The sequence below is a fragment of the Apodemus sylvaticus genome, chromosome 19 (genome assembly GCF_947179515.1).
Source record: "Apodemus sylvaticus chromosome 19, mApoSyl1.1, whole genome shotgun sequence".
NCBI classification, from domain to species: domain Eukaryota; kingdom Metazoa; phylum Chordata; class Mammalia; order Rodentia; family Muridae; genus Apodemus; species Apodemus sylvaticus.
In genome coordinates, this window is record NC_067490.1 from 344,902 (window position 1) to 359,117 (window position 14,216).

The window sequence follows — 14,216 nt, forward strand, 5'->3', positions numbered from 1 at the left end:
AAGGAAGGAAGGAAGGAAGGAAGGAAGGAAGGAAGGAAGGAACAAGGAAGGAACATGGAGGTAGACATTTCTAAGGCCTCAATTAATTTGCTACACTTGTTAACTAAACAAAAAAAAAAAAATTGACAAGGAAAAAAATAGACTAAAGAAACCCAGGGAAGCTCTGAATCAGAATTGAAGTATAAAGCTTGGTGCAAGGAAGTTGTTTGTAAATACAAGAAAAGCCCTAGTTACCCACTCAGATGTTTTTTATAAGAAAAATTTCTTATTATTCTGTGGCTGACTGATTCTTCATGGTCAGGAATTTTGATATCATCAATCTAGAGCCTAGTGACAGAGGGAGCAGCAGGGTCACAGTTCTACCTCCCTCTTCAGTGAGTCTGTTTCACACTCACAGAGCAAACTGAGGCCCTGAAGCACCCAAGCTTTGACACCTAGGCTCACACCCAAGTCTCCTGTGCCCTAAGATCTTCCCTTCTCTCCTTTGTTCTAGTTCATCAGCAAGTTCTCACGTGGTAAAGCAGAAAGATAGAATAACTGAAACCATGAATGTCTCTCCACTAGGGTTACAGCCTTGAAAGTTTTCCCAGGACAGGCTTCATAAGACACACAGCCTGTATGTGTCTTCCTAACCCTATTTCTGTCTGTCAATCTTAATTTGTTCAAACCTCTATTTATATGCCTTCTTAAGCTTCAATTATGGAAAAAAATGTTTCTCGCATCATGGAAACTCTGTGGGCCTTTGTTTCAATATCAGCTATGAAACCTAAGTATAATCTGTTTATTTTTTTGATTTTCATCACCTATTCTGGTGAATAATCTTTTCAGAATTGATATCCTGTCTTAGATATTTTCTAGTAAAGTAATGAACATATGTGTTAAAACATTCAGCAATAACCAAACCTTTTTGGAAAGTCAGATTCTAGTAAAATTTCTAAGAAAGAAAGGAGAAAAGGAAAGGAAAGAAAAGTTCTCTCTTACATGGCCAGAATTCTGAAAATCTTGGGGGAAAGTTCCTAAAAACCATGTCATTATTCTCACAGAAACCAAAGGAGTTAAAAAAAAATGTATCTTTATAAAGAATTACTAAGGTCACACAGTTAACAAATCCACACTAAAACCAGAAATATTCTCGTTTCCTAATCTAGAACAAAATTCTCTAAGCATTTCCTATATGAAGTAAGCTAACTAAGCACCAAACAGCCTAAGCACAATAAATCACCAAAAAAAGCAAATGCTTACTCAGAGCTACAGGAAAAGTGACCTTTTTTTCCTCTTGCAAAATTAGACAATATAACACAAAAAGAAAGAAAACAAATTTTATCTATCTATCTATCTATCTATCTATCTATTTATCTATCTATTTTTATTTTTTAGGAATCTTGCATGGTAAGAACTCAAGAACCATTTTTAAGTTTTTGAAAAACAGGGAAAGTTTTTCAAAACTTTTAAGGGAAAAGGTTCCTCTCTTTTGGGGAACTTTCATGTCTAAGGAATCTAGTGCCTCTCTTTAAAGAATGTATGCAGGAGAGCAGCCTTAGAAATGCAGAATGTATACTTTATTCAGAGCACTGGGGAAAAGTGTATTGTCCATTACCTGCCACTGAAAGCACATAAAAATCATGTAAAATTGTAACGCAAGGGCCCAATAATAAATAAGTGCTAGATGCAGCAGTATCACACAATTCTTGTGAAAACCAAAGAATGTCCTGACTATTCTCTGTAATCCAGCCAATAGTTCCTTTATTGAATAAGGAATAAGCAGGCTAACAAAGACCCATTACATAAAAATTAACCAAAATTAAAGACACCCCCCCCCCCAGTTTGCACAAACATACATCCTACTCCTGCCCCTCACATCCTGGGACAGAATGTTTGGATACTTCACCTTGTAAGCATTCTTGTCCTTATGCCTTCCTTTCCCAGCATCAGAAGATCAAGACAGATAAGTCTATCTCTAAAAGTAATGGAGTTATAGCTATGAAAATAAAAACTACTTACTTAGTTGTGATCAAAAAATACTCAACAGAGATCACCATACAGACTCTAAGAGCTGCTGCCATAAGACTGCTTTTAAGAGGTGCAGAATAATATCCCTGGAGAGTGTAAGAGTGTCAAGAGCAACCTCAGTCTCTGCAGGCAAATTCATAGGACAATACCCTCCAGACAAAGCAAGTCCCACTTCTTAGTTTGGTTTGTTTTTTCCTATTTTCATCCACAGATGAAACTGCGGCTTTACATGGACCTGAGCTGCCCAGAATTATTTCAGCTTTCCCTCTTCCCTACTGTGACTTCAAGGTCTCCTGACTTTTCTTTCTGAAACTGGTCCCATGACTGTGCCCAAGTGTCTGCTTCTTGTCAGTAAACCATGCTAGCACTGAACACTGAACCACCTTTCTACACTTCCCTTTTTCTCTTCCCCAATTGCCAGTCTGATGAAATTTTAGGATTATCTGAGCTGCAAATTCCTTCTTGAAAATAAAAGTGTGGGTTTCTTTTACATTAAATTTGTTATTTAAGATATTCCTTTACAACAGAGACAATACATAAAAAAATTAATATAGTACCTTGACCCTTTATGTCTCCCTATCCAATGCTGAGATGAGTATTCCAATTATGCCCCCTGCAACAGGTAGATAAAATGCCTCCTGTTTTATCCACCCTTGTTTTGAACATTTGATCCCACTGGGTATGTAAACTGGGGGACCATGGAGCAGGTGAAAATTCTTCTATCCCATGGGCTAGAACACTCAGTGATACCAAGCAGTAGTTCCTGGTATGCAAAATGAGAGAAACTTCCAAATAAAATGCAGCCCTGGCACTAACATGCTTATGGTCATCTAGCCTTAAAGAGCATTCACTGTACATTGAGAACAGAGGAAGCACAGTAGAGGCCACAGAAGACCCTCTGCGAGGTCACCCCTTTTCTATTCAAGATGATGAGGCAGATACCAATGTCAAAGAGCTGGAAAGAAGAGTCTATTTTGTCAATTTTTTTCCTATATTTTTTTCTTTTGGTGTCCCTTTTGATCCTAGGTTTAGTTCATTTTTCATTAACATTTTTATCTAAGCAAGGGAATGATTTATTCATTGTATTTTGAGATATAAGAGTCATATTTGTTCCACTTTATCATCCCTCCTACACTCGCTTCACTCATACCCAAAGCCACAGCTGCTGACCAACTTCCTCTCCAGCTTGTATACTTATGTCATATTACCAACTCTCCCTTCTTTCCCCATCCTTTAAGAAAATGTTCTCTCTTTTTTCTTTTTTTATTCGATATATTTTTTATTTACATTTCAAATGATTTCCCCTTTTCTAGACCCCCACTCCCCAAAAGTCCCATCAGCCACCTTCCCTCCCCCTGTTTTCCCACCCAACCCTTCCCACTTCCCTGTTCTGGTTTTGCCCTATACTGCTTCACTGGGTCTTTCCAGAACAAGGGGCCACTCCTCCGTTCTTCTTGTACCTCATTTGATGTGTGGATTATGTTTTGGGTATTCCAGTTTTCTAGGTTACTATCCACTTATTAGTGAGTGCATACCATGATCCATCTTTTGAGTCTGGGTTACCTCACTTAGTATGATGTTCTCCAGCTCCATCCATTTGCCTAAGAATTTCATGAATTCATTGTTTCTAATGGCTGAATAGTACTCCATTGTGTATATATACCACATTTTTTGCATCCACTCTTCTGTTGAGGGATACCTGGGTTCTTTCCAGCTTCTGGCAATTACCAAACATGTGAAAGATCTGTATGACAAGAACTTCAAGACTATGAAGAAGGAAATGGAAGAAGACCTCAAAAAATGGGAAAACCTCCTATGCTCATGGATCAGCAGGATTAATATAGTTAAAATGACCATTTTGCCAAAAGCAATATACAGATTCAATGCAATACCCATCAAAATCCCAACTCAATTCTTCACAGAGTTAGAAAGAGCAATCCTCAAATTCATCTGGAACAAGAAAAAAACCCAGGATAGCTAAAACTATTCTCAACAATAAAAGAAATTCTGGAGGAATCAGTATCCCTGATCTCAAGCAATACTACAGAGCAATAGTGTTAAAAACTGCATGGTATTGGTACAGTGACAGGCAGGCAGATCAATGGAACAGGATTGAAGACCCAGAAATGAACCCACACACCTATGGCCACTTGATCCTCAACAAAGGGGCTGAAAACATCCAATGGAAAAAAGATAGCCTTTCCAACAAATGGTACTGGTTCAACTGGAAGTCAGCATGCAGAAGAATGGGAATTGATCCATCCTTGTCTCCTTGTACTAAGCTCAACTCTAAATGTATCAAGGGCCTCCACATAAAGCCAGACACTCTGAAGCTAATAGAAAAGAAACTGGGGAAGACCCTTGAGGACATCGGTACAGGGGGAAATTTCTGAAGAGATCACCAATAGCTTATGCTCTAAAATCAAGAATTGACAAATGGGACCTCATAAAATTACAAAGTTTCTGTAAGGCAAAGGACACCATCAAAAGGACAAATCAGCAACCAACAAATTGGGAAAAGATCTTCACCAACCCTACATCAGTTAGAGGGCTAATATCCAATATATATAAAGAACTCAAAAAGTTAGACTCCAGAAAACCAAATAACCCTATTAAAAAATGGAGTACAGAGTTAAACAAAGAATTTTCACCTGAAGAACTTCGGATGGCGGAGAAGCATCTTAAAAAATGCTCAACTTCATTAGTCATTAGCGAAATGCAAATCAAAACAACCCTGAGATTTCACCTTACACCAGTCAGAATGGCTAAGATTAAAATTTCAGGAGACAGCAGGTGTTGGCGAGGATGTGGAGAAAGAGGAACACTCCTCCACTGCTGGTGGGGTTGCAAATTGGTACAAGCACTCTGGAAATCAGTCTGGCGGTTCCTCTGAAAACTGGGCACCTCACTTCCAGAAGATCCTGCTATACCACTCCTGGGCATACGCCCAGAAGTTTCCCCAGCATGTAATAATGTAATAAGGATACATGTTCCACTATGTTCATAGAAAATGTTCTCTCTTGTGATCTCCTTTCTAGTTTCATGTCTATGCAGTGTGTGTGTGTGTGTGTGTGTGTGTGTGTGTGTGTGTGTGTGTGTATGTTTATGAGAGGGGGTGGAAGGAAGAGGGCAGAGGGAGAGGAGTGAGAAACTATATATATGAGACAAAATATAGAATTTGTTTTACTGAGTCTGCCTCCCACATTTCCTCATCCTATTCCTTCCCTCCATTGCCTATGAGAAGATGTGCCACTACCACCAGACCTCCCCCTTTCCTGGGGCCTCAAGTCTCTCTTAAGGATTAAGTGCATCTTCTCCCACTGAGACCAGACCAGGCAGACCTCTTTGACAAATGTGTCAGGGGCCTCTGATGTGCCCTATGCTCCTGGTTGGTGGCTCAGTCTCTGGGAGCTCTGTGGTTCTAGGTTAGTTGAGACTGCTGGTCTTCCTCTGGGGGTGGCTTTCCCTTTAGGCTTCTTCAATCCTTCCCCTAATTCAACTACAGAGGTCCCTGACTTCAGTCCAATGGTTGGGCATAAGTATTTTATGTCTTCTCTTAAGAACTTCCTGTTTGGCTCAATATCTTGATTCTTGATTGCACAATTGGAAGGTTAGTGTTTAAATCTGCATTTCATTATATATGCTATGTGTCATTCTCTATCTAATATAGAGTTGGTAATGGTTTTCCATTTTATAAGCTTTCTTCATTTTATGATAGTTACTTGCAGGTCCCACCCCACCATTCAGGTGTAGATAAGCAGACCAGAGGCTAATGACCTCTGGACATTAACTTTCTCTTACTGTTTTGGGTGCCAGAAGCTGATGGCTTCTGGCAATTGACTCCTGCTGATAGCAGTAGAGGATTAGGAAAGAAATGTAATTACTTGGACTCTTTCTCTTTAACTCAAGGGCTTTAGTATTGGAGCTCATTAATGCTTCTCTGCTCTTCTCTTTCTTCTCTTTTTTCTTTTTTCTTTTCTTTCTTCCATTGGTTCTTTCTTTCTTCCTTTCTTTTTATGCTCCAGATTTTATTCCCCTCCCAATCCACCCTCCATCTGTTCCACATCCCTTACCTCTTCCTTGCCCCCTGTCTCCAGGAGGATGTCCCCACCACCCCAACCCCCACCCAACCAGACCTCTAAACTCCCTGGGGCCTCCAGTCTCTTGAGAGTTAGGCGTATCTTCTCTGATTGAATCCAGACCAGGAAGTCCTCTACTGTATATGTGTTGGGGGTCTCATATCAGCTGGTGTATGCTGCCTGTTTGGTGGTCTAGTGTTTGAGAGATCTTGGGGACCTAGGTGAATTGAAACTCCTGGTCCTCCTACAGGGTCACCCTTCTCCTCAGCTTCTTCCAGCTTTTCCCTAATTCAACCACAGGTGTCAGCAGCTTCTATCCACTAGATGGGTACAAATATCTGCATCTGACTCTTTCAGCTGCTTATTGTGCCTTTCAGAGGTCAGTCATGATAGGTCCCTTTTTTGGGTCCCTCTATGATCTTGGTAATAATGTCAGTTCTTGGGGCCTCCCCTTGAGCTGGATCCCACTTTGGACCTGTCACTGGACCATTTTTTCCTCAGGATCCTCTTCATTTCCATCCCTGCAGTTCTTTCAGACAGGAACAATTCTGGGTCAGAGTTTTGACTGTAGGATGATAACTCCATCCCTTACTTGATGCCCTGTTTTTCTGTTAGGAGTGGGCTCTACAAGTTCCCTTTCCCCACTGTAGGCCCTTTATCTAAGGTCTCTCTCCCTTTGAATTCTGAAAGTCTCTCACCTCCCAGGTCTCTGGTAAGTTCTGGAGGGTCCCCAAAAATTCTCTCAGAACTTATCCAGCTGATAAACAACTTCAGCAAAGTGGCCAGATATAAAATTAACTCAAATAAATCAATAGCCTTCTTTTATACAAATGATAAATGGGCTGAGAAAGAAATTAGGGAAGCAACTCCCTTCACAATAGCCACAAATAAAATAAAACATCCTGGGGCAACTTTAACCAAACAAGTGAATCTGTATGACAAGAACTTCAAGTCTCTCAAAAAAAAAAAAAAAAGAAAAGAAAAAAGAAATCAAAGATCTCAGAAAATGGAGAGATATCCCATGCTCATGGATTGGCAGAATTAAAATAGTAAAACTGGCCATCCTACCAAAGGCAATCTACAGATTTAATGCAATCCCCATCAAAATCCCAAAACAATTCTGCAAAGACTTGGAAAGAGCAATTCTCAAATTCATATTGAAAGGCAAAAAACAAGAATAATGAAAACAATTCTTTTTTTATTAATTATTTTTATACACTCCATATTTTATTCTCCACCTCGCCAATCCCTGTCCACCCTCTGACTGATCCACATCCCATACCTCCTCCCCTCCTCTTGTCTCCATGTGGATATCCCTGCTCCAGACCCTACCTGACCTCTAAACTCCCTGGAGCCTCCAGTCTCTTGTGGTTTAGGTACATTATCTCTGAATGAACACAGACCCAGAAGTCCTCTATTGTATTTGTGCTAGGGGCCTCATATCAGCCGGTGCATGCTGTCAGTTTGATGATTCAGTGTTTGACAGATCCCAGGGGTCCAGATTAATTGAGACTGCTGGTCTTCCTGCAGGGTCATCCTCAGTTTCATCCCTAATTCAACAGCAGAGGTCCATTTGTTGGGTGCAAATATCTGCATCTGACACTTTCAGCTGCTTGGTGGGTCTTCTGGAGTGCTGTCATGCTAGGTCCCTTTTTGTGATTGCATCATAGCCTCGGGCCTTGGGATCTCCCCTTACACTGGATCCCACTTTGAGACAGTTGCTAAACCTTCTTTTCCTTGCGCTCCTCTCTATTTCCATGTCTGTAATTCTTTCAGACAGGAACAAGCTGGAAAAATCTAGATGTTCCACAACAGAAGAATGGATGCAGAAAATGTGGTTCATTTACACAATGGAATACTACTCAGGTATTAAGAAGGCGGACATCCTGAGTTTTGCAGGCAAATGGATGGAACTAGAAAATATCATCCTTAGTGAGGTAACTCAGACCCAAAAGGACATGCATAGTATGTACTCACTAATAAGTAGGTATTAGCCAAAAAAAAAAAAAAGTACAGAATACTCAAGATATAGTTCTCAGAACTCAAAAAGGTTAACAAGCTGAAGTGCCCAAGTGAAGACACCTCAGTTCTGCTTGGGAAGGAGAAGAAAGCAATCACAAGTGGGGAGGGAGGGAGGGACCTGAGTAGATAGGGTGGGAATGAGGGGGAAGAAGGGGGAGAGGTGGGAGAAGGGGACAGAGGGGAGAGGGGGAACAGGGGGGAGAAGGAAATTGGAGGAGGGAAAAGGACTGAAGCCCCGAGGACCAGCAGAAAGAATGGCAACAGGCAACCTTAGGACATAGGAGGTTGGGGGGGTGGGGTGGGCTTCAGAATGCACCAGAGACCTGGGAGGTGAGAGATTCACAGGACTAAAATGGAGGGACTTTAGATGAAATGCTTGACAGTAGGGAGAGGGAACTTATAGAGCCCACCTCCAGCAGGAAGACAGAGTATCAAATGAGGGAGAGGGTATCCATCCCACAGTTATAACTCTGAACCATAATTGTTCCTGTCTGAAAACAATTCTTAACAATAAAAGAATGGCTGGAGGAATCACCATTCCTGACCTCAAGCTTTACTATAGAGTAATAGTGATAAAAACTGCAAGGTATTGGTGCAAAGATAGACACGTTGACCATTGAAATAGAATTGAAGGCCCAGAAATAAAACCACTTATGGACACTTGATCTTTGACAAAGAAGCCAAAAATATACAATGGTAAAAAGAAAGCCTCTTTAATAAATGCTGCTGGTCTAACTGTCTGTCTGTATGTAGAAAAATGAAAATATACCCATATTTATCACCTTGCACAAAGCTCAAGTCCAAGTGGATCATTAACTCTTCTTGAGCCAAAGAGAAAGAAAAAGGATAAAGAGAAAGACATGCATATACACACACACTCACAGACACACACACACACACACACACACAGACACACACACACACACACACACACACACACACACACACACACAGCCAGGCCTGGTCATTGGTTTAATCAATTTCCCAAGTGCACATGTATACTTATATACATACACATATATGTATGTGTATATATATGTGTGTGTGTCTATAGATAGATGATTATATATATATATATATATATATATATATATATATATATATATATATAGAGAGAGAGAGAGAGAGAGAGAGAGAGAGAGAGAGAGACATATATACACATATATACATTTGATTGATGGAGCAGAGCCCCAACAGCCACACTTTTATTTTTTCTCTCAACCTTTTTATAGCTTCTTAGACAAAAAGATCTTTATAAAATTACCTCACAGACAAATTACAGAAAAAGGAGTTACAGGAGAATGTCCATAGCAAGCTCAAAGCAGGGTTTCATTCCATAAGCTCATTTTAATTCCAAAGCAATGGCTTCACATAATCTTGCTCTATCATAGTGCTTACTTGTGGCCTGACCCTTGGACCTGACATGGAATGAATAGTTATCTTTCCTAAAATAGTATTCTTTATTAGAAGTTACTAAAATCTCCTAAGTGAATTATTTTTAAGGTTTTATTTCTAGTAAAAAAAAAATCTTAATCCACACATCAAATGAGGTACAAGAAGAAAGGAAGAGTGGCTGAAGCTAATAGAAAAGAAACTGGGGAAGACCCTTGAGGACATCGGTACAGGGAGAAAGTTTCTGAACAGAACATCAATAGCGTATGCTCTAAGAGCAAGAATTGACAAATGGGACCTCATAAAATTACAAAGTTTCTGTAAGGCAAAGGACACCATCAAGAGGACAAATCGGCAACCAACAAATTGGGAAAAGATCTTCACCAATCCTACATCAGATAGAGGGCTAATATCCAATATATATAAAGAACTCAAGAAGGTAGACTCCAGAAAACCAAACAACCCTATTAAAAAATGGGGTACAGAGTTAAACAAAGAATTCTCACCTGAAGAACTTCGGATGGCGGAGAAGCATCTTAAAAAATGCTCAACTTCATTAGTCATTAGGGAAATGCAAATCAAAACAACCCTAAGATTTCATCTTACACCAGTCAGAATGGCTAAGATTAAAAATTCAGGAGACAGCAGGTGTTGGAGAGGGTGTGGAGAAAGAGGAACACTCCTCCACTACTGGTGGGGTTGCAAATTGGTACAACCACTCTGGAAATCAGTCTGGCGGTTCCTCCGAAAACTGGGCACCTTACTTCCAGAAGATCCTGCTATACCACTCCTGGGCATATACCCAGAAGACTCCCCACCATGTAATAAGGATACATGTTCTACTATGTTCATAGCAGCCCTATTTGTAATTGCCAGATGCTGGAAAGAACCCAGGTATCCCTCAACAGAAGAGTGGATGCAAAAAATGTGGTATATATACACAATGGAGTACTATTCAGCCATTAGAAACAATGAATTCATGAAATTCTTAGGCAAATGGATGGAGCTAGAGAATATCATACTAAGTGAGGTAACCCAGACTCAAAAGGTGAATCATGGTATGCACTCACTAATAAGTGGATATTAACCTAGAAAACTGGAATACCCAAAACATAATCCACACATCAAATGAGGTACAAGAAGAAAGGAGGAGTGGCCCCTGGTTCTGGAAAGACTCAGTGAAACAGTATTCAGCAAAACCAGAACGGGGAAGTGGGAAGGGGTGGGTGGGAGGACAGGGGAAGAGAAGGGGGCTTGCGGGACTTTCGGGGAGTGGGGGGGCTAGAAAAGGGGAAATCATTTGAAATGTAAATAAATTATATCGAATAATAAAAAAAAAAAAAAAAAAAAAGAAAGGAAGAGTGGCCCCTTGTTCTGGAAAGACTCAGTGAAGCAGTATTCGGCAAAACCAGAATGGGGAAGTGGGAAGGGGTGGGTGGGAGGACAGAGGGAGAGACGGGGGCTTGCGGTACTTCCGGGGAGTGGGGGACTAGAAAAGGGGAAATCATTTGAAATGTAAATAAAAAATATATTGAATAAAAAAAAGTCTAATAAATGCTGATAGAGACAAACTATAATTCGGATTTTACCCTAATTCTTAATTCCATTCAGAGACTAAAACCTTAGCAAGACTTGGGAGGAAATGTAAGAATGAGCTCTGAGTACAGGTTCGGGGTTTGGCTAAAGGCCCAGGGACACAAGAAGAGGCTCCTAGAGGCTGCTTAGGGGGATTCCAGCAAGGGAATTCCTCACAACCCCGCAGTTTCCCTTTTGCTTGTGTGTCTGTGTGTAAGCCAAATGAAGATCTTCTGCATGGTCACTGATGACTACACTCCAATTCTCATTCCTATTGGCTATCAGGTTCCCAGAGACCTGCTGTTGAGGTTCCTCATTATATAGTCACCAAGGACCCACAGAGATTGACTCTCTCTCCAAATCCAAAGAATGGGGACCTCAGTATTCCTCACTCTCCACCTGCTGCTGGGGGCTTCCCATGCCCTGACACAGACCTTAAAAGGTGAGTGAAGGTCCCCAGAAAAGGTCTTTTACAAGAAGGGCACCTGGGAAGCCCACCTGACCAGACCCTTCCAGTGGGGTTACCCACATCCCCAACTCCCTTAAGCCCTGAACCTCCTGTTTCCTTTCTACCACCTTCCCTGGATCTCCCTTGGGGGAGGTTCAAGGCAGACATCAGACTTTTGCTTTCTCCAGGATCCCACTCCTTGCGGTACTTTGATATCGCAGTATCAAGGCCTGGCCTAGAGGAGACCCGCTACATGACTGTTGGCTATGTGGACGACACAGAGTTTGTGCATTTCAACAATGAGGCGGTGAATCCAAGGTTTGAGCCCCGGGTGCCATGGATGGAAGAGATAGGACAGAAGTACTGGGATGACCAGACACGCATTGCCAAAGGCGCAGAACAGCAGATCCGAGTGTACTTTCAGAAACTGCGAGGCTACTACAACCAGAGCCAGAAGAGTAAGTGACGCTGAGCCCAGGTGGTTGCCAAGCCTCATCCATACCCCCAAGTTCAGGCTAAGGCTGAGACCACAGAGAGTATTGACCCAGGGGACTGGGGGGCAATGAGCTTGTTTTATGAGTCTCAGTTTAAGTCCAAATCTGGTTGGGTGGGTAGGGAGGATGAAAGAGTCAAGTGGGTGCGACTAACTTGTGGGATGGGGCTAGGTTCTCACACCATCCAAAGGATGACTGGCTGCTACGTTGGACCAGACGGGCACCTACTTCATGCATACCGTCAGTTTGGCTATGACGGACAAGATTACCTCATCCTAAATGAAGATCTGAGCACCTGGACTGCGGCAGATTCAGCAGCTGAGATCACCCATAAAGAATGGGAGGCAACTAATGAGGCTGAGTTCTGGAGGGTCTACTTGGAGGGCCCTTGTGTGGCGTGGCTCTTAAAATACCTGATGATGGGGAATGAGACTCTACTGCGCTCAGGTATGAGGGGCAAAGAAGTAACTCGTCCTGATGAACTGGAGCTTATGTCTCCTGATAGGGGAGAAAAATGAGATCAGCTAGAATTCTCTGTCTGTCTCTCTGACACTGTCTCTATGTGTCTCTTTGTCTCTGTCTCTCTATCTCTGTCTCTCTGTGTTTCTGTCTCTCTGCCTCTGTCCCTCTATCTCTCTCTCTCTCTCTCTCTCTCTCTCTCTCACACACACACACACACACACACACACACACACACACACACACACATACACCAGGAGAGGGAAGAATGATCCTGAGTTTCCTGGTCCAACATCAGAGAATGACTCTCCAGAGGGCTCACTCTTCTCTCAAAGTCTCAATTCAGAATCTATCTCAAAATAGGAGAAAAGATCCCTAAATTTGCCATTCCCTTCAACCTGAAGTCCATGGCCTCTCTGAGTTTAGATTCTCTGGCCACACTCAATGGTATGATACGGCTGCAGTGATACAGAGTCTCTCAGCCTCACTCAGTCAGGAAAAGACTTGCACTTTTCCTGGTAACCCAGAGCCTCCTACCCTAGGCTAGTTCACATTGATTCTAGAACTTTTCAAGCAATCTATTATCTGAGCATAGTTGCTGTGTAGGTCTGCACACATCCCAACCCTATTCTCCTGTCTATTCCCAAAATGATAACAAGAATACCACCAACTCCCAAGAAAAATGTAAATGTACAATTTTTCCAACTCTTCCTCCTCAGATCCCCCCAAAGTATATGTGACCCGTCACCAGAGACCTGAAGGTGAAGTCACCCTGAGGTGCTGGGCCCTGGGCTTCTACCCTGCTGACATCACCCTGACCTGGCAGTTGAATGGGGAGGAGCTGACCCAGGACATGGAGTTTGTGGAGACCAGGCCTGCAGGGGATGGGACCTTCCAGAAGTGGGCATCTGTGGTGGTGCCTTCTGGAAAGGAGCAGAATTACACATGCCATGTGGAGCATGAGGGGCTGCCTGAGCCCCTCACCCGGAGATGGAGTAAGTAAGATATGGGCACGGTCTGTGGTTGGAGAAGGCAGAAGCCCTTCTGGAGAACTTGAGCAAGGTCAAGGTTGAGATATGGGGTCAGGGTCCTACAGTTTTTCATTTCTTTCCAGGTAGGCCTCCTCCGTCTTTCATTTTCATCATAGTACTTGCTGTTGGCCTGGTTCTCCTGGGAGCTTTGGTGGCTACTCTTGTCATGTGGAAGAAGAACTCTGGTGGAGAACAGGGCAACCTGAGTTTTCTTTCCAACTGAGGGACTCTAAGCCCAAAATAAGTTTTCTCTGCCTCCTTGTTGGGAAGGGGTATGGCCCATTATTCCCAAAGGCACAATTCTGAATGTCATAACTGAAAATATTTTAATCTCAAAAAATCAAAATACAACTTTTAAAATGTATCCAAAACCATAAGCTAGATTTAAAGGGATACTTACACACACACACACACACACACACACACACACACACACACACAAAAGAAGAAAGAAAGAAAGAAAGAAAGAAAGAAAGAAAGAAAGAAAGAAAGAAAGAAAGAAAGAAAGAAAGAAAAGAAAGAAAGAAAAGAAAGAAAGAAAGCAAACAAGCAAGAAAGAAAGAAAGAAAGAAAGAAAGAAAGAAAAGAAAGAAAGAAAGAAAAATAAAAAGAAAAGACAGAGAAAGGATGATAGAACAGGGGTCTCTGTATGAACTTAAATACACTAACAAAAGACACACTGATGTAGCATTGTGAGGAGTAAACT

The 14,216-nt window shown here is 41.8% G+C and overlaps 1 protein-coding gene across 1 annotated transcript; it reads left to right on the forward strand.

Moving 5' to 3' along the window:
- The first annotated feature begins 11,399 nt into the window (after positions 1–11,399).
- Positions 11,400–13,933, forward strand: LOC127669763 (class I histocompatibility antigen, Non-RT1.A alpha-1 chain-like). Its single transcript, XM_052163970.1, has 5 exons — positions 11,400–11,520; positions 11,715–11,984; positions 12,192–12,467; positions 13,199–13,474; positions 13,594–13,933. The coding sequence occupies exons 1-5, from the start codon at positions 11,448–11,450 to the stop codon at positions 13,731–13,733; spliced, it is 1,035 nt and encodes a 344-aa protein (XP_052019930.1). The 5' UTR covers positions 11,400–11,447; the 3' UTR covers positions 13,734–13,933.
- The last annotated feature ends 283 nt before the right edge of the window (positions 13,934–14,216 follow it).

What these genes read in the sequence shown, in the direction of transcription:
- LOC127669763 (XM_052163970.1), top strand. Translation starts at nt 11,448, where the DNA reads ATGGGGACCTCAGTATTCCTCACTCTCCACCTGCTGCTGGGGGCTTCC. An exon ending in CCTGACACAGACCTTAAAAG is followed by an intron (nt 11,521 to 11,714) that starts GTGAGTGAAGGT and finishes TGCTTTCTCCAG; the next exon opens with GATCCCACTCCTTGCGGTAC. An exon ending in CTACAACCAGAGCCAGAAGA is followed by an intron (nt 11,985 to 12,191) that starts GTAAGTGACGCT and finishes GGATGGGGCTAG; the next exon opens with GTTCTCACACCATCCAAAGG.